The 27,329-nt window shown below is 44.2% G+C and overlaps 1 protein-coding gene across 1 annotated transcript in view; it reads left to right on the top strand.

The window, feature by feature from the left end:
* The window catches only part of reln (reelin), a 391,712-nt gene that overhangs the window by 86,513 nt on the left and 277,870 nt on the right, over positions 1-27,329 (top strand). The window contains exon 4 of the mRNA XM_086010451.1: positions 8,772-8,842. Coding sequence (XP_085866577.1) covers positions 8,772-8,842 — 71 coding nt within the window. The remainder of the gene's footprint in view (positions 1-8,771; positions 8,843-27,329) is intronic.

Raw genomic sequence — 27,329 nt, 5'->3', positions numbered from 1 at the left:
CAAAGCACGAATTGCTTTAGCTGAAACTCTGTTCCATGTAACCACTGCTTTGTGAGGACAATAGTTTTCTTCTAGTCCCTTATCTTACTTGAAACTGGTTAATTTATGTTCATGCTCTCCAGTTCTGTGCTCAGAATCCAAGATAATAACAAATCCAGCTCCTGTGAATGTTCGCTCACAACTTAGAGCCTAAATCCTAAAATCATCCTTGTTGCTTTTCTCTGGACCCTCTTCTACAATTTGATTGGGAACTATTGTCTATTTTGAAAACTGACAAATGTTATTTAATACTTAAAAGGTTACGGTTTCAACATAATTCTGAAGCTAATTAAAATGTAGCCCTATCTTTACCTTACTGGAAAGAAACAACAATTATAATTATGAAGGAATATTTAAATGGTAAGCAGACCTGTGTGTATAAGTGCTGTCCCTTTCTGGTCTAAGTCTGCAGCCCTGTTTTTTAGATGATAAAATGGTATTATTAGGTATAATAATATATGCAGTTGATACAACAGGATTAGGCAAATATATGGCCTGGAGTTTGAAATAAATCAAAATGTAAATGATAGGAAGATGTAACAGAGATGGAAATGGACCAGAGGTGCAGAGTGACAAGGATCAGAGTCTGGATTATGTTATGAATGAATATCCTTTCCCTGTGGTGGTATGACATGAAGTATTACACGTGGCCATCCCTCCCATACAGTCAAGTGCTGCAAATAACACAAAACCAACATTCAATAAGCCAAACAGAAATCTGACATCTGTTAAATGAATAAGACCTGAAATGTAAAGCAACTGACTCACATAACTTCCTATCTCTTGTTCCTTGAATGTCAAGTATTGAGCTATAGTATGCTGCTAACAGGTGGAGACACTCATTTTAAAGCCTCAAATAAAGATATTAATTCTTTATTGGAGGGTAAGTACTACGTAGTAATGTGGTGTGTTTACTCCTGTGCAACTCCTGTAATGTCAGGATTGGAATATACGTACCCCAACATCAATGCTTTAGTGTCAGAGTAAGTTCTTTAAATGATACATTCTTAGTAAAGTTTAGTCATAGCCATAATGAGCTATAGCATCGGCTGGATTCAATTGGTTAGCACTGTAGCGTATGAATCAGAAGGTTGAGAGTCCCGCTCAAAAACTTAAGCACATTATCTCAGCAGACATTTCATTGCAGTGCTAAGGAACTGCTGCATTGTTGGAGAAGCCACCCTTTAGATGAGATGTTAGACTGAGGTCCCATCTGCCTGTTCCTGTTGTACAGGTGGATGTAAAAGATCCCATGGCACTGTTTGAAGGGAGCTCTCCCAATGTCCTCAATCAGCACCTCCAAAAACCAATTAATTGATCATCTCCTTTCTGTTTGTGATAAGGTACTATGTAATACAAATTTGTTCTTTTCATAAACCTTCAACAACTTAATCAGACTCATGTGTTGTATTAATGTAGTGTAGTATAATACCAGTGTGGTACAAGTGCTGTACTAATTTGATGTCACAATGTTACACTACCAGTATAGGGTAGTACCAATGTAGTCATTGTGTATAATGTTATTCCTTTAGCTTTCAGATCACAATTCAAGTGTAAAATTGGATATTTAGTATATAGATTGATGAAAGGGTGCAATCTGATTGACAAAGAAAGCATACATGATATTAATGCAGTGAAATGTTGGGCAGAAATTTTACAGCCTTTGTTCGACAGTGCTGATTGAGATAATTGGCACCTATTGAGGAGAGACCTGTTCTATGCTGCCAGTTACGATGCTCTTACATGTAGCTATGATGATGATATCTAAGGGTGCAGGTTCTGTAGTGGATTAGGGGGACTGTGAGCTGATTAAAGCATGAGTTGATGGTCACAGCTTTAATCAGCTCACAGACACCTATCACAGAGAAAAGCCTGCAGATTCAGTAACTGCAGCCATTAATAGACAACTGTGTTACAATCCATCGATGTCTATGACAGTACTGATAAAAAGTAATCTTAGAATGCTCTTAATGGCTATCAGAATTAAAGGGGCACTGCTAGCATGAAAAAATGTTTGGCAAATCTTTTTTCATTTGTTTAGAAATACATGGCTGGATGATATAAATTATGCTGAAACCTATACTTTTGCCAAATGGGTCTCCAATTGTGTTACACAATGTTCTCTGTTTTCTGTCACTTCAGTAATTTAGTGAGAAGCAAAAATCGAGGATTTCTTACCAGTGCTGACTCTGGATCATTCATTGATGTAACTCAAACAGAAAGCAACACTCAGCTCCATTGTGACAAGGCTGCTGATTTTTAAAGAACTTAGTGGAAGTCTGACCTCAACATTCCTAAAAAATCATTCTATTCCAGCATGTGCAAAAGCCACGAACGACACAGAAGTGCAGTATCCTGTCATTTAGAAAATCACAGGAGTCAAGAGATGTAGTTTTTTGATGGAATTATGAGATTTGACCTTGATATGAATGCATTTGTAAATCCCAACACACTGATACATTAGTACTGTTCCCCTATGCAAGATCTGGTGGTCCTCACTTAGTGCCTTAATAATTCAAATGCTGTTTGACTGAAGGTTTTTGTATCTTTTCAGTTTGTTTTATTATTCAAAAGTATAGGTCAATAGTGCAGACACCACCTCGAATTTTTTTAAAAAAGAGGAGAGAAGGGGAGATGGATTAAGAGGTACTATTCGTACACGGGTAATCTCAGTCACCCTCCATAGCAACATATGCTTCTTATTCTGTGTTTCAACATTTGGTTTTGATGAAACTCAAGTACTACTCAAACCGGTTGCCAAATATTAAAAAATAGATGAGTGCAACATGAATTTGAAACAGCACTTTGCATTTGTAGCAATAAACTAAGAACAAAAGTTTAATTACCAAAATGTAATATATTTACTTTTCTCTTTATATGACATTCTGCACATGTCCACAATGTGACTGTCCCTAGGTTTGTGATGTATATTAAGTACATATTTGTTCTGTATATGTACATTTTACAGAGTTTAGTTGAGGCTCAGAATTCCCACTGCTTGTCACTATGGCGATGTGCCTTGTTGAATAAACTAACAAGGATCATTTTTCTTTTCTTTGCAGTTTTGCAGCTGGCATGCCCACTTTGATAATTATCACTGTTAATCAGTTAATTGTTCATATCCAAGAATCTAACCAGCCCTGCCATCCTAAACTATTGTGTGTTATTGTAATTATCCAAACCGCTCTTTTAAGTAATTATTATTTGTAGACTTCTCTATAAATAGTGGTTAGAAATAATGGTCAACTGTTAAATAATTAATCAGAGCTTACAAGTGGGTTCCTGCAGTGAGCAAAGACTGATGATTCTGTATAACTGTGTACAAGAAGATTCTGTTCAGGCTGGAGCCATTATTAACGTGTGGAAACATTAGCTTTCAGAAATTTACCGTTGGAATTTCCTCAGGACTTCTTCCTCTCCGCTGCCGTAACTTTGGTGGAGGTTCGTCGGAAATCCCGTCTTATGCTCGTAAATGGGGCTTCCAGTGAACTTCCGCCAAAGTCACGGTGGAGGAGAGGAAGAAGCCCCAAGGAAATTCCCGGCCTATGATTCAAGAGACCAGCCACTTTTGAACTGAAATCTTGAAAAGGGTATCGGTTAATGTTTATTTAAAGACCATTTGAAAATGCTCAGTAGCTACATATAGCTCAGTCAGTTAGAAAATTTTAGGGATATGGTATGTTTGTGTTTTGTTATAAAATATTGAAATTCATAAAAACCTGTAGTTTCAGATCAGTCGTTTCCCTGATATCTGCCTATGTAATCATATCCATTGTTTGAAGGGGATAAATATGATGTACTTTCAGATAAGCTAAGGATTTTGGGGGAGAAATTCAGTTGTTAGCGCCAGCCGCTAGCGCCTTAAGAGGGCGATAAGTGGGGCGCGAAGCGGCTAGCGCCCAGGCGCGGCGCAATCTGCGCCTCTCGCGAAATTGAGCGGATATTTAGCGGCGGCACAAAACCACAACGCCCACTCAGCTGCGCGCGCAGATCCTTACGTCATTTCATGGTGCAACGCCCTTGGTGCGCCCCGAACTGGAACTTCAGTGGTGCCCCCTTTTCCGCCTGGCGTTCCCAGCGACTGGTTGACTGGAACGGTTCCCAGTCGCTGGGTGGGGGGGGGGGTGCTATTTAAAGGGGGCTCTTCCTGGCTTCTTAGTGGTAGCCATTTTTGGACCACTCCTGTGTGAGAGAGAGAGAGAGAGAGAGAGATTTGCAGAGAGAGAAAGGGAGAGAGCTTTCTGCATTGACTCAGCACTCGCACAGGTACTTCTGGCTTCAGCCCAGAACTTTGCAGTTGGATTGATTTTTCAGTGCCATAGCCTTGAGTGGCCACATATTATGGGGGCTGCAATGGGTGGAAACGTTGGGTTTCTCCATTGCATTGAGAGGGCTCAGAGATGCCAAGAGAGAGTGCCAATCATGGCCAGATGGAGGAGGGCCAACAGGCATTGGCACAGGAGGCCTTACCCTCCCAGGGTATACCGCCAGCAGTTCTCCTAGCTCAACATGTCTGAGGAGCAGTATATTCGGAGGCTTCGATTCAGAAGGGAGGTGGTCACTGAGCTCTGCCACCTGCTTCAGACAGATCTGCAGCCTCAGCTGAGGAGCAGGACGTCTCTGTCGGTGGCAGTGAAGGTGACAGTGGCTCTCAACTTCTATGCCACCGGCTCCTTCCAATCCGCTACTGGGGACATTGCCAATGTCTCCCAGTTTGCGGTGCATTGCTGCATCCGCCAAGTCACGAATGCCCTCTTCAAAAGGAGACGTCAGTACATTTCCTTCCCCATCACTCTGGACAAGCAGCAAGAGCGCGCAATGGGATTTGCAAGAATAGCGAGCTTCCCCATGGTCCAGGGGGCCATTGACTGCATGCATGTGGCTTTGCGGGCGCCTCTAGAGAATGCCGAGGATTACCGCAACTGGAAGGGGTTCCATTCGTTGAACGTGCAGTTGGTGTGTGACCACAGACAGCTATACTAGCTGTCAATGCCTGCTTTCCAGGCAGCAGCCACGGCGCATTCATCCTGCGCCAGACTTCTGTGGCAGACCCTTTTGAAGCCTCGGCTCACCCAGGAGGATGGCTTCTCGGGGACAAGGGCTATCCTTTGTGCACCTGGCTGATGACCCCGCTCCGTGCGCCCAGCACCCCTGCTGAAGAACGATACAATGACAGCCATCAAGTGACCAGGAACAAAATTGAGCACACAATCGGCGTGCTAAAGCAACGGTTCCGCTGTCTGGACCATTCCAGGGGAGCCCTTCAGTACTCGCCTGAGCGAGTCTCCCATTTCGTTGTAGTTTGCTGCATGCTGCACAACCTGGCTATCCTCAGGACTCAGCCACTGCCAGCAGACATTGGAGGACCACCAGAGGAGGAGGAGGAGCACCAAGACGGGAGGGAGGCACAAAGTGCAAGGGCTGTCCGTCAGCGGCTTATTGCAAGTCGGTTCTAGGTCCCCTTTGAGGGAATGGCTTGTGCCATTGAAAGAACATGAAGAATGGAACCGTTCCACAAACCATGAGCTGGTCAAGGCAACAAAAAGTTCAAAGACCAAACATGCACAATCTGAATAAAGACAATTATTTATTTAACAAACTCTGTGCCCTTCCCGCATGACAAACAAATACAGAGAAACCCCCCAAAAAAGTCAGACACATAACTGGCTCTCACAACCTGGAGACAATGAACAAAAGAGTTAACCAAAAATGACTATGATCCTCGGCCTTCACTAAAAAAAATCACAGCATTTTGCCACACCACCTACTTTTTGGCCTGCGAGGGTGATCTGCCTCGCTTGCGAGATTGGCCCCTTCCCACCCTGCAGCTCCTCCGCAATGGGACCCCAGTGGCTGCAGCAAGGCTGGGGGAAGGCTGCTGAGTGTCAGATAGTGAGTCGGCAGATGCCCTTGGGGGATGGCCTGGACCAGCTCTGGGCCTGGAGAGCCTGACTGCTGCAACTCTGCATGGACGGCAGCAGTCTGTCCTACGGGTGGTGGCAGCTGCAGTGGAGGAGTGACAGTGTTGGCAGCAGGAATGCCGCCATCCTGATGGAGCACAGGCACTCTCTGGTCGGACGACACACTGGCACTCGCACGGGGCAGCACTGAAGCATGCGCAGCAATCTGCTGAAGCACAGACTGCTGGCCTGCTGCGGCGCGGCGAGGGCCCCAGCGAATCCTGCCCGATCCAGCGAGGGTGGCAGCAGTCAGTGCTCGTGTGGCCCTAATCTGTGTCTGCATCAGACCAGCCAGTGCTGCACCGAAGTCCTGCAGACTCCTTGCCTGTGCTGCCCCGAATTCCTGTACACTCCTTGCCAGTGACTCTATGGAGTCAGGCATCCTTGCCACTGCAGCCATGAGCTCAGTGTGCCTGCGCTCCGCCTGGGTGCCCATTTCAGCGAGGAGCCACACCTCCTCTGCGCTCACTGTAGCAGGACTGGAGGCCAGACTCTCCCTCCGGGGAGAAGGCCGCCGAGCTCCCCTACACCCCCCCGCGTTGCTGCAGCCCGCTGGGCCCCGGAGCTTCACCCTCCTAAGACCCTTCCCCCCCCTGCTCCCCTCCAGGGAAGACGTGTCCCCATTATGGCCATGGGCTGCCTCGGCTGAGGGTGGCACTGATGGTCCGGCTTCCTCCTCCTCGCCTTCAGAATCACTCACAGTGGCAGCTTGAGGACCCGCCTCCTCACCTGGCGAATCAGCATCTGAAAGCAGGGAGGTACAAGAGTTGCTTTAGCGTGAGGACAGGGTGGCAGCGAGGGAGGCATGAGTGCTGCAATGCACTGCATTGGTTCGATAGTGGCAAAGGATGCTGGTGTGAGGCACAAGTGGAAGGAGAGAGGTCAAAAAGGTGATGACCTTACCATTGCTGTCCAGAATGGGGTCGGCATCTCCAGTGGCGACGGGGCCAATCATCCGGCCTGCCATAATCCATTCCACTCACTGCTCCAGATCGTTGAGGTCTTTAAGTTAAGGACGGCCTCCCCCGGTCCGTTGCTGCTGCCTCTTATTGTGCGCCAGCTTGCCCTGCAAGAGAAAGGACGGGCTCTCAGTACATTGTGAAGCCCTGATCTTGGCTGCACTGCCACCCATGGTCGAATAGCCCTTACAGTGTGTAAAGTGGTGAATGTGCATGTGAGTTTCATGAAAGGCCCATAGGTGTTGGATGAGGGCTGGGCATTGGGGCTTTCAGGACCCCTTGGCCATAAAGTGAGGTGCACATGCAGGGATGAAGAGGATACTGGAAAGGGTACTCACCCTGACAACCCGAGTGAGGTCGTTGAACTTCTTCCTGCATTGCACAGGGGTCCTAGGTACCATGCTGCTGGAGGTCACTCTGTGTGCCATCTCCCTCCAAGCTTTTCGATATTCGTTGGGCAGCGCCCTCCTGCCACTGTCCGGAAACAGGATAGATCGCCTGTGCTCCACTGCACCAACCAGAACCTTCAGGGCCCCCTCACTGAACCGCTGCGCTCGCTCCTTGGCCCTCTCCATGGTCCTAGGCGTTACAATGTCGCAGCAGGTCTGTCCAGGCCGAGAATCAGGGCTCCAACGTGCAGGGCGTGGCTGCAAGCCAAATCGACCCTCCCCCTTTAAGAGGTGACCGGCGCCAGCGTGTCTGCCTGCAATCGCTAACTGGCCGCACCTGCGCTGCGCCCGCCCTTGGTGGTAGCGCCTCGCCTCTCCGGCTTAGCGCCTTAGGATAGTCGTGCAGCGCCTGCTTTAGCGCACCAAGAACCTCTTGAGGCGAAGCAACTCAATTTCGCTGAAGGTGGTGATAATTTGCACCGGGCGCTAAATTTAGCGCACGCTCGACTATAGCGCCCCAAACGTGGCGATACTGAATTTCTAGGCCTTTGTGTTTTCTTTCAATAGTACTCAATTATCAAATTACTTAATTGAGAAAAACTTCAAAGAAAAGTGACAGGTCTTTGGAGCAAGGAATCCATAATCTATATATTAAAAGCTGTATCTGTGCACACTTCCTGTTGCCTAACTCTTGTTTCCTCTAATGTCACATTTACATCATCGTACTTTGTTGATTGGCTCAGTGTTTTTTTAAAAAAAAGCAGCAAATCAGAACTGAAGAAGTGGGGAATGTACAAATGAAAAGTGCAAAGTGGCTAGAGAAATCACACGCACACATATATATGCACGCGCACAAAAACCGAGAAGCATGCTGCCTGCTAGCTTATACGCTTGTGCTTACTGGATTGAATCTCTACAGGGACCCCCATTTCGATATGCCAAATCATTTCACTCTAGTCAGTTCCCAGCTTACCAATTGGCAGTGTCCCAATCTAGAGAAGAAATATAATATATCATCGCAGCCATCTTGTTCAGTAGTAGGATTGTTGGGATGCATTTGATTATACTTTTCATTGCTAATAGTTCTATGCAACTTTAGTCTTTTGTGTGTGGTAATTTATAATAAGCCATGCTGAGAAATGAACCACTCTAACTCTTGCCCCTCAATGGTCACAAAGAAGCATCTGCAGGTCAGGTGTAAATCAGAGGCAGTTCAAAATTCCCTCTCTGTACTACTTCAAGGATGGATGCATTTTTCCTCTATTGACTACATATGGGGAGGTGGGGCGTGCAATCTTGGCCAATGAACCTTAAGCATTGTACCTACCAATGCTATATTTTGATTTACATTATCAGCTGAGGGAAGTAATCAGCAAGTGTAGAAAATTGTTACTTACACATTTTCTTTCATCTTATTTTACCAGGGCTACGGCTACACAGAGGGGTCAAATCATATTCAAGGATGCCCTGGTTCAGCAGCTGTGTGAGCAAGGAGGTAAGAGGAAACCTTGTTCACGTTGTAACTTGGAAAATAAACTGCCATCATTTCTCCTGTTTTAGTTCAAGCAGCATTGTACCCATGTTGTATGTGCAGCGAAGATTCACCAGGCTGATACCTGGGATGGCAGGAATGACGTATGAGGAGAGATTGTGTCGATTGGGCTTGTACTCGCTGGAGTTTAGAAGAATGAGAGGGGATCTCATTGAAATTTATAAAATTCTAACAGGACTGGACAGACTAGATGCAGGAAGGATGTTCCCGATGGTCGGGGAGTCCAGAACCAGGGGTCACAGTCTAAGGATAAGGGGTAAGCCATTTAGGACAGAGATGAGGAGAAATTTCTTCACCCAGAGAGTGGTGAACCTGTGGAATTCTCTTCCACAGAATGCAGTAGAGGCCAATTCATTAAATATATTCAAGAAGGAGTTGGATATACTTCTTAAGGCTAAAGGGATCAAGGGATATGGGGAGAAGGCAGGGACAGGGTACTGAATTTGGATGATCAGCCATGATCGCATTGAATGGCGGAGCAGGCTCGAAGGGCTGAATGGCCTACTCCTGCTCCTATCTTCTATGTTTCTTTGTCTAGAGCCCATGGACGATCTTCACTTTATTTTGTTTAAAGAAAATCTTGTACTTTTTTCCTTCAATTATACGGGGAGTAATGCTCAATTGTAATTATATTTTTAATTTGTTAAGCCTTTTGTTCCTTTTTCTCAAAGTTTCTCAACCAATCTTCGGTGTTGAATCCTTATTGGGTAGGATCCATAGGCAACAGGTACCCTCCAGTACTTGCCCAAGTGGTCATTATTCATGCTCGAGCTTTGGCAGAGAGTAGGCTATTTCAGTGTAGAAGGCATCGCAACAGAACTTTTCTTATCCCCACCCATGCACTTCTACCAGAGATCACTGGTGATCAGAAGCAGGAAGCCTGGCTCATTTCCCCCTCCTTAACCCATGGCCAATTGCAGTGCTACCCTGACTGATACCAGTTAACTCACCACAGACTGGGAATTGACCCTGGCCTCTTCCTGGCCTAAAATAACAACAGAAAATGCTGGAAATACTCAGCAGGCCAGGCAGCATCCGTGGAGAGAGAAGCAGAGTTAACGTTTCAGGTCTGGGACCAGCCTAACATGCCCTCCCATTCTCCTACTGCCAGGGAACTGCCTGATCTCTCACAGTGCTTCCCCATAGTGAAATGGCCAAAATCAGGAGCTCAGAATATGGACAATTAATAGCTCAAACCTGCATCCTACCACTCTGGTGGTTCACACTGGATTTCCAATGAATGGTGCCATCATGCTATTCAGCAGTATGAACGCTGAACTGAATTCAAATCGCAACAACTCTGATTCAACTGGTGATTCAGATTAATCCAAGTAAATCTGAATTACTCCTATTGGAATCCTGATTGATTTTGTGCATTAAAGACACTAATTTTGTAATGCAGGATATATGTTACCTGAAGGCACAGCTCACCCATTGCAAACCGAGCACAAGCAATTTAGAGATGAAAAGAAAGAGCAAAAGCATTAACACTTTGGGTTTGGATTTTCTAAATTATAATCTTATTCCAGATCAGGTTGACTTCAGAGCACCTGTCACCCAGCAGTATTTCTCTATAAGCATCCCTTTAGGTCTCTTTAGGATTGGGTTGGCACCAAGATGACATGCTCGGCAATGGGAGATTTGAACTGAGTCATTATCTATGGCATATTTGGTAATCAGATAATGGAACAAGGCAGGTACCATTGAACAACTAACTGGCTCATTGATTGGTACCTGCAAGGATAGAGCTATCACTGGAGATGGGGATCATTCCAATTAGGTCCAGATAATCCTATAAAACAAATGCATTAAGGATTAGGGTGATCCTACCTGGACAGTAGTGGGAAGCATAGCCTCATGCTAATATGCACTGCATAGTTTTAGCTAGTTAAGCTCCAGGGCTATTCCGATGCCTATCTGGGTGTATCAGAGCCTCAGTTGTTGCTTAAGGGTGGAGAGGGAACAGGTACTCCATACGAGGTAAACAGAAACTCTATATGGATTTCTAAATAATTGTGTTTGGTGTATCTTAAGCCTGGTGATGGGTTTGCACACATGTTAGACAACCGTTGACCAAAAAAGAGCAGTGTTTCTTTATGTACTTATTGTATATACATGTCACAATCAATGTTCCCTCTAAGTGAATGGTCCCGCGCAGGCCACTCAACGGCTTCTCCATTTGTAAATACCGCGCATGCGCGGAAATTTAAAGGGGCCGCGCACGGAAAGAAACAGGCCGCGCAGAATAAAGCGCAGCTTACAGGGAACATTCTTGCCCAGCTGTGAATTTTCTCTCCAAATGGCCCATTTCACACTAAAAATGTCATTGTAATTTACAAAATTAATATTGGGGAACTCACAGACAGAATTAATGAAATGTCAGATCAGCTATGAAGAATAACTACTTGTGTATATATTAATGACTTGGATGTGGGTGTACAGGGCACAATTTCAAAATTTGCAAATGACACAAAACTTGGAAGTATAGTGAACAGTGAGGAGGAGAGTGATGGACTTCATAGACAGGCTGGTGAAATGGGCGGACACGTGGCAGATGAAATTTAATGCAGAAAAGTGTGAAGTGATACATTTTGGTAGAAAGAATGAGGAGAGGAAATATAAACTAAATGGTACAATCCTAAAGGGGGTGCATGAACAGAGAGACCTGGGGGTACGTGTGCACAAATTGTTGAAGGTGGCAGGGCAGGTTGAGAAAGCAGTTAAAAAGGCTTACGGGATCCTGGGCTTCATAAATAGAGGTATAGAGTACAGAAGTGTGGAAATTATGATGAACCTGTATAAAACACTGCTTCGGCCCCAACTGGAGTACTGTGTCCAATTCTGGGCACCACACTTTAGGAAGGATGTGAAGGTCTTAGAGAGGGTGCAGAAAAGATTTACGAGAATGATTCCAGGAATGAGGGACTTCAGTTACGTTAATAGACTGGAGAAGCTAGGATTGTTCTCCTTGGAGCAGAGAAGATTGAGAGGAGATTTGATAGAGGTGTTCAAAATATGAGGGGTCTGGGCAGAGTAGATAGAGAGAAACTGTTCCCATTGGCAGAAGGTTCGAGAACCAGAGGACACAGATTTAAGGTGATTGGCAAAAGAACCAAAGGCGACGTAAGAAAAATCTTTTTTACGCAGCGAGTGGTTAAGATCTGGAATGCACTGCCTGAAAGGGTGGTGGAGGCAGATTTAATCACTGCTTTCAAAAAGGAGTTGGATAAGTATCTGAAAGAAGAAAATTTGCAGGGCTACAGGGAAAGGGCGGGGGAGTGGGACTAGCTGAAGTGCTCTTGCAGAGAGCCGGCACAGGCTCAATGGGCCGAATGGTCGTCTTCCGTGCTGTAACCATTCTATAATTCTATTCTCTGATTCTATGTAAGGTACAAGAGGACTTCAAGGTATGCAGCAATATCTGAGCAAGGGTTAGTACCCTAAAGAGAAAAGGGCAGAAAAATGGTGGGGAAATGATTTAAGTACTGGAGCTGAAATGATGATCCTAAAGCCTTTTCCCTGGGGTTAATCTGAAAATGCATTGATGATAAATAAATTCAGTTTGGCTTTGTCAAAGTGTAGACAGAGCAGTAAAACAGCCCGATAAAGAACTGTCATCTTTCATGGAGCAGGAGACAGACTCAAATGGAACTCCTGATTACGCTGCTGATTATTTCTTGAAATGTTAGCGTTAATCAACTGCAGCATTACAGACAACTTGTAATATGCTGCAGAGATCAGTAAATGGCATTCCATTGACTCATAGTTTAATCCAACCCAATAAAACTGTTATTACTTCCCTTAGCTCAGTGCAAAGTGAAAACCTGGCTCAGCTCCAAATTTCTATTTTGTATTTGGATGAAATGTAAATACATCAAGCCCCCCTTCCCAAGCCAGCAGAGCTCAGTTTGGGCACTGGTTTCGAACGTTGAGTTGTGCTCCTCTCCATTGTTTTATTCTATAAATAGAACACTAGCAATAGAATTTCCCAACAATCAATGCAAATTATTTCTAGGTAAACGCTCAGTAAAATATATCACAATTGTTAATCATTCTGTGTGCCTGTCATCATCTATCAGCAACACAGCAAATTGGCTATCAGCCTTGCCACTGTCAGCTCTGGAAGCATAAAACAGACCCATAACTAAATAAGACCGTGACATGAATAGTATATGACTTAAAGTAATAAAAGCTTCCAAACAAGTGATTTCAGCTCTGTTGTTCTGTTCAGAATGTACTTGTGAACAGCTTAAGTTTCATCCTCACTGTTTATGGCATCATCTGAATGCCATGAGTGGATTACCAGTATATATCTACTAGTCAATCTCCCATGGCTTTGCACAGGGGGAGTCAAGACCAAATGCAGTCTTCAGGTGAATTGAGGTTTGAGGACAAGAGATATTCGGTCCCCATTTTAAAGCCATGGATTCTGTCCTCATTTTTATATTACCATTTTAAATTCCTATGTCCTCATTTACAATGGAAGCTGCCTATGTAAACTTGCAACATTGTACTTGCATCTTCTTGCCAGTAGTGGCACTGCAGCATTTGCACTGGGAGGAAGATGTAATTACAGCATGTACAGTTTATGCAGGCGCAGTTTGTTACAAAATGTGGACATCAGAATTTATAATGGAAAAAGTCGACAGGTAGTGCACCAGTCATAAACATTTTCATATATTACTAATCGATCTCCATGGCATTGCACATGGTAAATTGGAGAATAATAATCTATTTTACATGTCATATTCCTGTTGCTGTTTTTCTGTTTCTTTTGTCTCTCTTTCTCTTGTTTTCTGCTTCTCTTATCTCTTCACTTTTCTTTTCTCCCTGTTGTCTTCTGTTTCTCTTTCTGTTTTCTTCCTTTTGGATGGGATGTGGCGAATGGCATGGTGTGGATTATGAGGGAAAGTAGCCACCACTGCAACCACGCCATACCCAATTCCTCGCACTCCTCCCAAGGGGAGATGGCAATAAGAGGCTGGAGGACCCCTATTCTCAAATTGTTTCCCTCCACCTCCTCCTCCTACACTCCTTTTTTCCCTCAAAGGCATTGTTTGTTTTCAAAATTCATTTTAATTTTTAAAGAGATCAAATAAAAAGAAACAACTGTCTGCCTTTCGCTTTATATGTGTTTTTCATTCACTCTCATCCCCATGACCCCTCTCTCTTTCTCAACAACCACACATCCCTCTCCCCATCCCCCTCTCTCCGTCCCCCTCTCTCCGTCCCCCTCTATCTCAAACCTCTCTCTCTCAAACCTCCCCATCCCCCTCTCCCCGTCCCCCTCTATCTCAAACCTCTCTCTCTCAAACCTCCCCATCCCCCTCTCCCCATCCCCCTCGCCCCATCCCCCTCGCCCCATCCCCCTCTCCCCATCCCCCTCTATCGCTCTCGACCCTCCCCCTACCTCTCAATGGCGCCTCTCTCGGCCTTGCAGCAATTCAGTTTGATTACCATTCCAACATGGCTGCTGGCTGAAGCAAGCTTAGGATGCGCCACAGTGACATCAGTGACTAGAGTCTGCAACTACATACAAACCCAAACTTTGTTTGGTTTTCGCTGCTGTTGTTTTAGCAACTAATGTTACATGACATTAAAGACTGAAAACCCCTATTACAGACCTACAGGTGTAAAAGGTACTGTAATGAAATATTGACACTTTATTGGGTTTCTCCATGGAGATAATATGACATAGGACTTTACACTGCGTTTTGAAAATGAACCTACTCAATGATTTTAATGTATAAAAAATGTAATTGCTGACTTTAAATTGTCTGGGGTTGTTTCTCCCAATTCTGTGCAAAGCCGCTTTAAATTCATGAATCTCACTCATTATTTAATTCATTTTGCTGACTTTTATCTTTATTTAGTAAAATGATTATTCTCAACTTTACATTTCGCTTTATTTACTTCCTTTCTGTCGATTCTGATTCTCTGTAATGTTGCTTTCCCCACTCCATTTCCTATTTATTGTACTTTATTCACTTACTTATTGTCATTCCCCCATTCTCTGTAAACCCGTTTTAACTCCCGAAACCTACAATTTGTTAGTGAGTTCCATACTCTGTTTTATTTACTACATTTCACTAATTTTCTGGTATGATGACTTTTAATTCATCAGTCCCCCACCTATTTAATTAATTTGTTCATTCATTTCTGAGTTTCGTACCATTAATTTCTGAGTTTCGTACCATTCTTTAAGTTCACCCAAATCTCTGGTGTGGTCATTTTAAATTTGTGAATTCTACCTGTTTATTTCATTAATTTTTTTATTCTTGAGTTTTGTACCTCACCATATTTAATTAATGTCTCTCCATTCTCTGGTGAACCCATTATTTAATTCATAAAACCTGCACATATATTTCATTAATTTATTAATATTTATAATAAGGCCACATTTATGGTTTTCACAGAATAGTAGACAGAATCTCAAAATGTAATCCCAAAAAACATTAAAACCCCATAATAAAACAGAATTTCAATTATTCATTACTGTTAATCAGGGCAATAAAGATACTGTGCACTACATGACTTTGCACCCTTTTGTTATGAAATAGCATATCTTCTGATTAACTGTGAGCAACACTGTAGAAGAATATATGTACACAAATATATAAATTACTGCTTTGTAATAATTTCCAGGTAAATCAATGTTTAAAACTACTAATGATGTGTTGCAATGGTACAGCACTGGTGCTGCCACACTGCAATGGTAGGGCACTATGCTGTACTGCTGTCACACTGCAATAGTAGGGCATTGTGCTGTACTGATGTCACACTGCAATGGTAGGGCACTATGCTGTACTGCTGTCACACTGCAATAGTAGGGCATTGTGCTGTACTGATGTCACATTGCAATGGTAGGGCATTGTGCTGTACTGCTGTCACACTGCAATGGTAGGGCACTATGCTGTACTGATGTCACATTGCAATGGTAGGGCATTGTGCTGTACTGATGTCACATTGCAATGGTAGGGCATTGTGCTGTACTGCTGTCACACTGCAATGGTAGGGCATTGTGCTGTACTGCTGTCACACTGCACTGGTAGGGCATTGTGCTGTACTGATGTCACACTGCAATGGTAGGGCATTGTGCTGTACTGCTGTCACACTGCAATGGTAGGGCATTGTGCTGTACTGATGTCACACTGCAATGGTAGGGCATTGTGCTGTACTGCTGTCACACTGAAATGGTAGGGCACTGTGCTGTACTGCTGTCACAGTGCAATAGTAGGACACTGCTGTATTGCTGTCACACTGAAATGGTAGGACACTGCTGTACTGCTGTCACAGTGCAATAGTAGGACACTGCTGTACACACGTCACACTGCGATGGTAGGACACTGCTGTACTGCTGTCACACTGCGATGGTAGGGCACTGTGCTGTATTGCTGTCACACTACAATGGTAGGACACTGCTGTATTGCTGCCACTGCAATAGTAGGGCACTGTGCTGTTCTGCTGTCACACTGCAATGGTAGGGCATTGTGCTGTATTGCTGTCACATTGAAATGGTAAGACACTGCTGTATTGCTGTCACACTGCAATGGTAGGACACTGCTGTATTGCTGTCACTGCAATAGTAGGGCACTGCTGTACTGCTGTCACACTGCAATGGTAGGGCACTGTGCTGTACCACCGACATTGTCTGTTATCTTATGGATACTGTGAAACAGTGATCTGTGTACTACTTTCAATAGTGAAGTATTTTGGAAATCAACTAGGCGATTTGAGAAACTAGTAAGAAATCTAACATTTTAAAGGAAGTACTTGCATCTTTTTTCATGTAAAATTGAACACCTTCATGATGGTATTGTTCTCCCACATCTATTGTTGAATCAAAAATAATTCAAACTTTAGATTTTGTAAATTGGAGACCAGCAGAGTGACACATGATACTAAGCCTCTTGTGTCTGTCGTGGTGTCAATGCTGCCAAGAAAATTGAGTTCAGTAGCTGGTGGGCAGGAGTACTCAGCCTACACACATTCAAGGCAGTAACAGGGTGAAAAAATGAGCCATTCTTGCGCTGAGAGGGTGCGGATAGCTTGCTGACACAACAGACGAGCTAACTCATCCTGCAGTAATAAGCCTCTGTTTGAAGTTATAAAGTGCGTCATTGATTGAGCTGCTTTCGTGAAAGACATGAGCTGGGCAATCTGCACAGTTCTGGCACACGATTGTCCCAATCACTAGCCCCAGTATGAGAACTGAGAGCTTTAAACAAAACTGGGAGACCAGAATTTCCCAGTCCAAAGATTAAAAACAATGATTTTCTGTAACATTTACTTTGCCTGTGTTTTTAATTTGGCAGATTGTTGATGCTAGGATTGCAATGTTCACTGCTGTGTCACCATCAGTGCGGAATCAATGGCTGCAGCCACTTTAACATTATCATGCTTTAATTGACCTTAAGGTTCAAAAATTAAGCTCCCAGTTAATTCACAGGCTGATATTTGACTGAAAAATATGTGCATTTTTAAAGGGAAAATGACTGGTTCTGGATTTATTTGCATCTTTAATTTGTAGAGTATTATGACGAGAACTAGCTGAGGACAATAACAGAACTACTGCAGAAGTCCATTGCCAGAGCTGCCTGTTGGCTCATAAACAAACTTGTTGCAAAATTTAAACATTTGCAGCTGTCTTTGAGAAACTTTGAGCATTTTCTAGGTGTATAGAAAATATTTCCCTCTTGTATGCTTTAATCTGTAGCCTGGGTAGGCCAAGAATGTTACTTAGATTTATAGCATTTGAAAGCAGAATTTTGATTAAGGTCAGGTATAACTTTCTTTAATTGCTAGCAAAAATGAAATGTGCAGAACAAAGTATACCCGGGGATATGAGTGCCTGAGTCCATAGCTCATTAAAGACCAACCCATGGACTCTTAATAACTTTCTAAATTATTTGCAAGCAGTTGAATGAATCAGAATTACAATTCATTCAGAGTGATAACCCAGGGCAAGTTTCTGAAGGTCTATTGAGTACAAGAAGGATTTTGAAAATTTATTCCTGAAACATTAAACTTTTATACCAAAGACTGTCTCTCATATTTTGGCATTTTAATAAATATATTCAGGCTTAGATGTAATTTTTTTCAGGCATAAATGTTTCATTTTTTTCCTAATCATAATAGTTAATTTCAAAAGTTAATTATTTAACAGAGCTATAGATTCTCTGAACATGATTATTAAATCTATCCAATAAAAGATTAATAATTTGTCCCTCATGTTAATATTCTCTTGGCAAATGTAAAATGTAAGGAAGTTTTATGTTTAATTGTTATACAGCTTTCAGCAATTGCCTGAATACCCACTGTTATAAAACTTACTGATGGAGAAAGGTTTCTCAACTAAACTTAAGGAAAATAACAAACCATGTCCCTGGAATTCTATCTTCAGCACGATGGCATGTTTCACATCTGAGGGGGTTTGTTGCAAGAGACAGGTTTTTCCAACAGGATTGATTGGTGCTGGAATCTCTGCAGGGACCAATGGCACTTCCTTTGACCGAATGTTTTATGGATCAGTTGTCAATTACATTGGAATTCTCTGCAGAGGTGCCTCATGATCCCTAAGTAATTCAAAACCCTGCTCAACCTACTTTATCTGAAAACCTTGAGAGCACTGTTATTATAATATTTCAATGTGGGGAAGAGAGGTAAGCAAGAAGCAAAATTAGCAGCACAATGGGGGAAAGAAAACCATGAAGAGAGCACCATTCTCATTTCTTCTTATTGAACCAGGATTTTACTCTTGGATTTTAGATCAATGTTTTTATTTGTATCATTTTATATTCAATTTTAAGAGAACATTAACCCTTGCACACACAAGATAGCTGTTTAATGTAATGGGGGCCAATTTTTCTTTGCTAAATATCCCACATCCAGCATTTTCTGAAGCTCTAGGCAGAGGACTAGGGGCAGATACCCAAAATATTGGGTTCCTGCCCCATTTGCATTTGCCACATTTCCTGGGTCATTCCTGCTGTAGCTGGGAAACTGAACCAGGCAAGATCATTTGAGGAGCATCTTAACGGAGGAGAGAGAGGCGGAGAGGTTTAGGGAGGGAATTCCAGAGCTTAGGGCCTTGGCAGCTTAAGGCACGGCTGCCAATGGTGGAGCGATTAAAATTGGGAATGTTCAAGAAGCCAGAATTAGAGGAGCCCAGATAAAAAGGAAGGTTGGATTTCAAAATACAGTCCCCATCGCTGAAAACATGATTTGCCCGCTATATGCGATGGACCATAAAACTGCGAAGTGGCGAATAAATACAGTGTCAGTAGTCGGTTTGGCTTCCCATTCTGAAATAAAAACAGAAAATGCTGGAAATACTCAGCAGGTCAGGCAGCATCTGTGGAGAGAGAAACAGAGTTAACGTTTCAGTACTGACGAAGGGCCATCAACCTGAAACGTTAACTCTGTTTCTCTCTCCACAGATGCTGCCTGACCTGTTGAGTATTTCTAGCATTTTCTGTTTTTATTTCAGATTTCCAGCATCTGCAGTATTTTGCTTTTGGCTTCCAATTCTACCTTGTTTATGTGGGAGTCATCAACATCCTAAAGAGCAGAGGGACACAGTACTTCGAAAGACCATGAAATCTGGCGGCCTGAGTGATGGCTGGTAAATGCATGTAATCCCATCACTCGGCCAGTATTTCACCACGCTGCTGATCCAAAGCAGTGGCACTGCAGTACTGAGGCACTCAACTCTTCAGGTGAATAGTTAACAGTACAAACTGAAAGACATTCAACAAACACTTCGATTTGTCTGAAATCAGCGGAGCTTTTCAGACGGTAAGTAGAAAGGATTAAATAATTAAAGTAATCGTACTTTTACGAGGTGCAAAAAGCTTATTGAAGTACCTGAAATAGTCAACGCACTTAATGTGTTTGCAGTGCCTTTGTAATTGTCTTCAGTGGAAACGGTAAATGGTTAGTGCCGTTTGCCCCGGTATAGGAGGCTGCCCGTGATAAGCGTGGACGGTGGTGAGCACTGTAATAGGAACTTCAGTCTTGAAGAATGTTTCAAATTACCACGCAGTTTGAAACTTATGAAAAATAAATCACTTGTAGTGAATGGAATTTTTTTTTTAACATGCCTTTAAACATGTCCTTTAAAATTCATGAAATCTAGCAAAACACTTCATTTGGAACATTTAATGGGATCGTGTCAGGCCCAATAATGGAACACACCTCAAATTTGTTGTTTGAAATATTAATGTATGAATTCTTACTACATTGCTACAACACTCCTTTGTTCAGAATTTTAGTAAAGATGTTATTGTTTGTTTTAAATGGCTGATAACTCTGAAAATGGCGAGCACTGAAGTGCCATACGAGCTTGTTAAGGCATTAAATTGTTTATAGTTTTAATGTTAATATACAGTTAGGTTATAGTGTAGGAATGATCACTATGATTGTTTTGAAAGTTTAATGGTGCCTAATGTATTTTTTTTTAAACTTGTACAATCTTTTATTTCTTTTTCTTCCTCTTTTCCCGTATATTTCTGATATGCTTTGTGCTTGATGAGAGGGTGAGCAGGGAAATCACTCCCAGGCCTCTCTTGGTGTTCAGTGGTGCTTTGGGATGGACGCTTAGACGTGCGCTTGAGTGGCTGGGGAGAATTCTCTTTCTGGTTTTCTCTCTATCCCTGTGCCTTTCCTCCACTAGGCATCTAGTCACTATGTCACTCGATGGCATAGCATTGGAGAACCAAAGTTGTGCTGCACCACACCCATAAATGAGTGCTTGTTTATTTTTTTTAATTATTAGCACAAATTCCCACAAAAAAAGATCTGAGAGGGCATGTTAGCAGGATTAGGGTCGTGTTGGTGCTCCAGCAGCCCAAGTCAACATTTGAGATGGCAGAATTCTTTTTATTTTTAAATTCTTTTATTTATGCATTCACGTCATGTGGGTGTCGCTGGCAAGGCCAGCATTTATTGCCATCATTAATTGCCCTCGAGAAGGTGGTGGTGAGCTGCCTCCTTGAACCGCTGCAGTCTGTGTGGCAAATGTACTCCCACAGTGCTATTAGGTAGAATCATAGAATGGTTACAGCACGGAAGAAGGCCATTTGGCCCGTCGAGCCTGTGATGGCTCTCTGCAAGAGCACCTCAGCTAATCCCACTCCCCGCCCTTTCCCCGTAGCCCTGCAAATGTTTTTCCTTCAGGTACTTATCCAATTCCCTTTTGAAAGCCATGATTGAGTCTGCCTCCACCACCCTTTTCAGGCAGTGCATTCGAAATCCTAACCACTCGCTGCATAAAAAAGTTTTTCCTCATGTCGCTTTTGGTTCATTTGCCAAGCACCTTAAATCTGTGTCCTCTGGTTCTCGGCCCTTCTGCCAATGGAAACATTTTCTCTCTCTTTACTCTGTCCAGACCCCTCATGATTTTGAACACCTCTATCAAATCTCCTCTCACTCTTCTCTGCTCTAAGGAGAACAACCCCAGCTTCTCCAGCCTATCCACGTAACTGAAGTCCCTCGACGCTGGAATTATTCTCGTAAATCTTTTCTGCACCCTCTTTAAGGCCTTCACGTCCTTCCTAAAGTGTGGTGCCCAGAATTGGACACTGTACTCCAGTTGGGGCCGAACCAGTGTTTTATACAGGTTCATCATAATTGACATGCTTTTGTACTCTATGGGGCCGGGTATTCCGATCCCTGCGAGTGGGTACGCGCTGTGTACCCACCCGTAGGGACATCGGAAATGACGGTTTCAGGCATGCACTGCACATGCGCTGGAAACCAGCATTTCCGATCTGTCAAAAAAGCTCTTGACAGATCCCCCTGCTGCACGGGAGAAGGGCCTCTGCAGGCGGAGAGTTCTGCTTTTTGGAGACCCTCCGCCCGCAGAAAACCCTTACAATTCTTGCGCCTGGAGTTGAAAAAGTAAAAAAAAAAATTTCCACTGATTTATCATTTAAAAATACTTTTAAAAAAGGTAAGTTTATTTTTAGCCCCGTTAAAAACTTAAATGATTTTTTTCAAAAATTAAAATTTTTGTTTAAAATAGTTAATTTATGTAATTTCAAGTCATTTAAAAAATGTGATTGTTGTGTATGTACCTTTAAGAGAAGAACTGATTTTATACTGCAGTACCAGCAGTGACCACACCTGTATAAAAAGCCCTAGTAGGCTTCTGTACTTCAGTCTGACGTTTACCCTCTGTTCAGTAAATACCTGTTTTATTGTTCTCCCGCAGTCCGTGTATTATTGATACTCGGACACTACACTGGCGACGGGCAGGTTCGAACTCACCTGCAGTACTGCATCACCTCACGGAGATCTTTCCCTGAGAAGAAGCTTCTTGGAGGTCGAAGTCAGAGCAACGGCCGTCGACCGCGGGCAACCGCCCAAGGATCCATCGGTGTTCGGAGAATTGTGGGAGAGGCTGTGGAGAGCTGGGCTTGGCTCCCCAGTCAAGGTGTTCCAGCAAATCGTGCTGGTAGCAGGTAGTGCGCTGACCCTTCCGGACTGCGGCGGGCTTGAGCTCGATCGAGCGGCTCTGCAAAGGGGCCACGCAGCGTCGCCAAAATAAAACGAGGGGAAGGAAAAGTGAGACGCGCCGAAGCTGTGGGTCGCCGCCATTACCCTGTAGAACGCTAGGAGCAGCGTGGCAGCAAGGGGAAGAAGGAAAAGCGCGGGAGGCGCCATTTTATTCCATTGGGGAAGAAGGAAAAAGCGCGGGAGGCGCCATTTTAAATCACCCAAGATGCCGAAGAGTGGCAGTATCACTGCTTTCGACAACGAGGTAGAAGACTGGACCACGTATGTGGAAAGAATTGAAGTGTACTGCAATGCCAATGAAGTGGTCAATGGAAAGAAGGCGTCGGTATTATTAAATTTGATGGGCGCGAGAACGTACGGCCTATTGCGGAATTTAATTACCCCAGCTAAACCAATGGAGAAAAGTTTTGAAGAGATTGTTAATATCTTACAGGAACACCTAAACCCTACACCGCTGCTGATAGCAGAAAGATTCAAGTTCCATAAAAGAAACCAGCACAGAGATGAGAACAATGCTGACTACCTTACGGAACTACGCAAGTTATCGAAGCACTGCCAGTTCGGAGCAGGACTGGCAGACACCTTATGGGATAAGTTTGTCTGCGGGCTCCAGAGTGAAGGAACCCAAAAACTACTACTTTCGGAAAAGGACCTGACGCTAGAACAGGCTTTTTCAGCGTGGCAGTATCCTACGAAGCAGCAGCATGGGGAGCTGCGGAAATACAACAGAAACCACAAGAATACAGCACTAACGAAATGGCGTATGGAGCAGAAAAGTGCTATCGCTGCGGCAGAACAACCCATGATCAGAAGAACTGCTGGTTTAAGGACAAAGTATGCAGGCAATGCGGGAAAATGGGACATATAGCAAGAGTCTGCAGGTCGGGAAAGAAAACCAACACTACAAGAACTACTAAGGAAAAGTACAAGAAAGTAAAAAAAATGACAGACAGTAGTTCGGAAGATCAGGAGAGTGATAATGACTCCGGGAGCAGGAGACTAAGTTGTCTAAAGTTACACAACGTGATCGCAAAGGAGGATCACCGAACCATTTGGGTCACCCTCATGATAGCAGGGTCCCAAGTAAAGATGGAATTGGATACAGGATCAGCCCTAACTGTCATGGAACGACGAGACTATGAGCGGCTATTCTCACACACACCCTTAAAGGACACGTCCTTTGAAGACATACACGGGGCAAAAAGTCTACCCCAGAGGAAAAATAAGGGTGCCAGTTAAATACAACGGCAAGGAAACACAGAAACTGTATCTATATATACTACAAGATGGAGGACCACCATTATTGGGACGTGAATGGATCCGAAAAATACAATTGGATTGGCATTCCATTCAGGCGCTAACTGTGACTGACAAAAAGGATGATGACGTCACACCTGGACGACTGTCAAAAATTCTAACTGACGCAAAAGAGGTGTTCCAACAAGGACTTGGGACTCTAAAAGGAGTAAAGGCAACGATAAAAATCGAAGGTAACACAAACCCAAAATTTTTTAAGGCCAGACCGGTACTGTACGCGATCCGTCCAGCCATTGAAGCAGAACTGGAGAGTCTGGAGCGTTCGAGTGTGCTGTCCAAGGTGGACTGGAGCGAGTGGGCCACACCCATCGTTCCTGTAATGAAGAAATCATTGAGCAGCATGCCTGGGGAGCCGAAGAAGGTTTGCATCTGTGGGGACTTCAAGGTAACTGTGAACCCAGTCCTGCACACAGTACAATATCCACTTCCACGGATAGAAGATATTTTCGCCTCACTATCTGGAGGGAAACGCTTTACGAAGATTGATCTGGCCCAAGCGTATCTACAAATGGAGGTGGAAGAAGCATCTAGGAAATACCTCATGATAAACACTCCCAAAGGCCTTTACCAGTACAATCGACTGGTATTCGGGGTAGCATCAGCCCCGGCTATTTGGCAGAGGGCGATGGAACAAGTCCTGCAAGGGATCCCGGGGACCCAGTGTTATTTGGACGACATCCTGGTTACAGGCGAAAGTGACAGTGAACACCTTGCCAACCTGGAGCAGGTGCTCACTAGATTGCAGGAATATGGGCTACGAGCCAACCGCCCCAAATGCGAGTTCTTCAGGAGACAAATCTCGTATTGTGGCCACATGATTGATGAGGAAGGGTTGCATAAGTCGCCAGACAAGATTGAGGCTGTAGTCAAGGCTCCAGCACCGGAAAATGTGTCGCAACTGAGGTCGTTTCTCGGGTTGGTGAACTACTACCATAAGTTCTTGCCGAATTTATCTACAATTCTGCACCCACTGAACGCCCTGCTGCAAACTGGAGTAACATGGAAATGGAGTGATGAGCGTAAGCGTGCCTTTCAGAAATGTAAATGCCTAATCACTTCAAAAGAAGTATTGGCCCACTACAACCCAACACTACCGATTCGGTTGGCATGTGATGCGTCTCCCTACGGCATTGGAGCGGTGCTGTCACACACATTCCTTGACGGTTCAGAGAGGCCAATAGCCTTTGCGTCGCGCTCGTTAACCTCAGCCGAGCGTAACTACGCCCAGATTGACAGGGAGGCCCTCAGCCTGGTGTGGGGGGTGAAGAAGTTCAATCACTATCTGCGCGGGCAGAAATTCACCCTACTGACTGATCATCAGCCCCTGGTCTCCATTTTTAACCCAAAGAAGGGCGTTCCGGTGATGACGGCGCAATGGCTGCAAAGATGGTCACTTTTTCTAGGGGCACATCAGTACGACATAGAGTACAAGGGTACGAAACAGCATGGAAACGCTGATGGGCTGTTGCGCCTACCGTTGCCTACGGTAGAGGAAGCACCTGCAGTGGACCCTGTTGAGATATTCCATGCGACCATAGTCGAATGTCTGCCTGTTACAAACTCAAGTATAGAGAAGGAAACCCGAAATGACCCGACACACTCGGGTCTATGATTTGACGGTGAAGGGATGGCCAGCACATGGCGACTCACTGTTGCCAGCATTCTCGCCAAGGAGAGAACAGCTGTCAGTGTGCCGGGGGACCTTGATGTGTGGATCCCGAGTGGTAATTCCACCCAAGTTGAGAGATAGAGTGCTCAATGAGCTTCATGAGGGTCATCTGGGAGGGGTAAAAATGAAAAGCCTAGCCAGGGCTTATGTGTGGTGGCCGGGAATCGATAAACAAATCGAGGACCTGACCAAGAGCTGCTCAGGATGCCAGAAAGTCCAAAATGCACCACCACAGGCCCCTCTACACCCATGGGAGTGGCCCTCATCTCCATGGCAACGGGTACACATTGATTTTGCTGGTCCATTTATGGACTCAATGTTTCTAATCGCCGTGGATGCCCATTCGAAATGGCCAGAGGTCATCAAAATGTCCTCCACCACCACGGAGAAAACTATTGCAGTCCTATGGACCATCTTCGCCAGGAATGGCTTGCCAGAACAGATTTGCTCCGACAATGGGCCACAGTTTGTGTCCGAGGATTTCCGGAGGTTTCTGAGGAATAATGGGGTGAAACATTACACATCTGCCCCATATCATCCAGCCACAAATGGATTGGCTGAAAGGTTTGTTCAGACCTTTAAAAAGGCAATAAAGGCGATGTATAACAATGACATACCACTACAACACAAGGTAGATAATTTCTTGTTTGCTTACCAGAATGCGACACATGCAGTCACCAACCAAGCTCCAGCCATAATGTTCTTCAACCGAAGGCTGAGATGTCGCCTGGATTTGCTCAAACCAAACATAAGACGAGATGTTGAGGATAAGCAATTCCAGCACATCAACGAGAAGCCAACCAGGAGCTTCAAGATAGGACAACCAGTCTTGGCCCGCGACTACCGAACAGAAAAATGGCAGCCAGGAACGATATGCACACAGCAGGGACCACTAATGTACACAGTGGACATTGGAGAGAGCATCGTGAGACGCCATGCTGACCAGATTCTAGAGTCACAGGAACAAGCCAAACCTATACCACGAGCATGTGCACCTGGTAATGAACCCGAAGTACAGATTGCGTCTACCTCAGAAGCTGTGGTGTTGGAAGCTGACGAACCAACCAATGACAATGAGCCAGAATCGACTCCGCCGCAAGAACAGGATACTCGAGAAAGGCGCTATCCAGTCAGGATCAGGAAGCCTCCTCAAAGACTGAACTTATAAATAATTATTTCAGTTGATGTATATCGTACAGAGAAAATTGTAATTGTAATTAGTTATTATTTAGTTGTTAAATGAATGTTATGTACTGTTTATCTAAAAGGGGAGGAATTGTTGTGTATGTACCTTTAAGAGAAGAACTGATTTTATACTGCAGTACCGGCAGTGACCACACCTGTATAAAAAGCCCTAGCAGGCTTCTGTACTTCAGTCTGACGTTTACCCTCTGTTCAGTAAATACCTGTTTTATTGTTCTCCTGCAGTCCGTGTATTATTGATACTCGGACACTACAGTGATTTAAAAAAAAATGTATTTGAAGTTTTACTATGTTTTGGGGGTGATCTCCATTCATATAATTGACAGGTCTTCCTGTCAAATGTATGAAGGGAGATTCCCTTCTCTGATTGGCTTCCCCATGGCCCACGTGATCCCAGGGACGCTGCGAACTACCTGCGCCTCTGGGATACGTGGGCCCTGCGCACCGGCAGTTTGGAGAGGCCCAGCAGCGGAACTCTGTGCCTCCCGGGAGCCCTCAGGTAAAGGTGCAGATTTTTCCAGATCGCAGCCCTCCGCCCGCGGTAGGCCTGCGATCGGAATATCTGGGCCTATACCTCTATTCATAAAGTCCAGGATCCCGTAAGCTTTTTTAACTGCTTTCTCAACCTGGCTTGCCACTTTCAATGATTTGTGCACATGTACCTGCTCGTGCACCCCCTTGAGGATTGTACCCTTTAGTTTATATTTCCTTTCCCCATTCTTT

The sequence above is a fragment of the Somniosus microcephalus genome, chromosome 17, assembly GCF_052327205.1.
Source record: "Somniosus microcephalus isolate GS21.2 chromosome 17, FLI_Smic_1.0, whole genome shotgun sequence".
Lineage (NCBI taxonomy): Eukaryota > Metazoa > Chordata > Chondrichthyes > Squaliformes > Somniosidae > Somniosus > Somniosus microcephalus.
The sequence above is the reverse complement of the archived record's forward strand: the minus strand, read 5'-3'. Positions and strand labels throughout refer to the sequence as shown.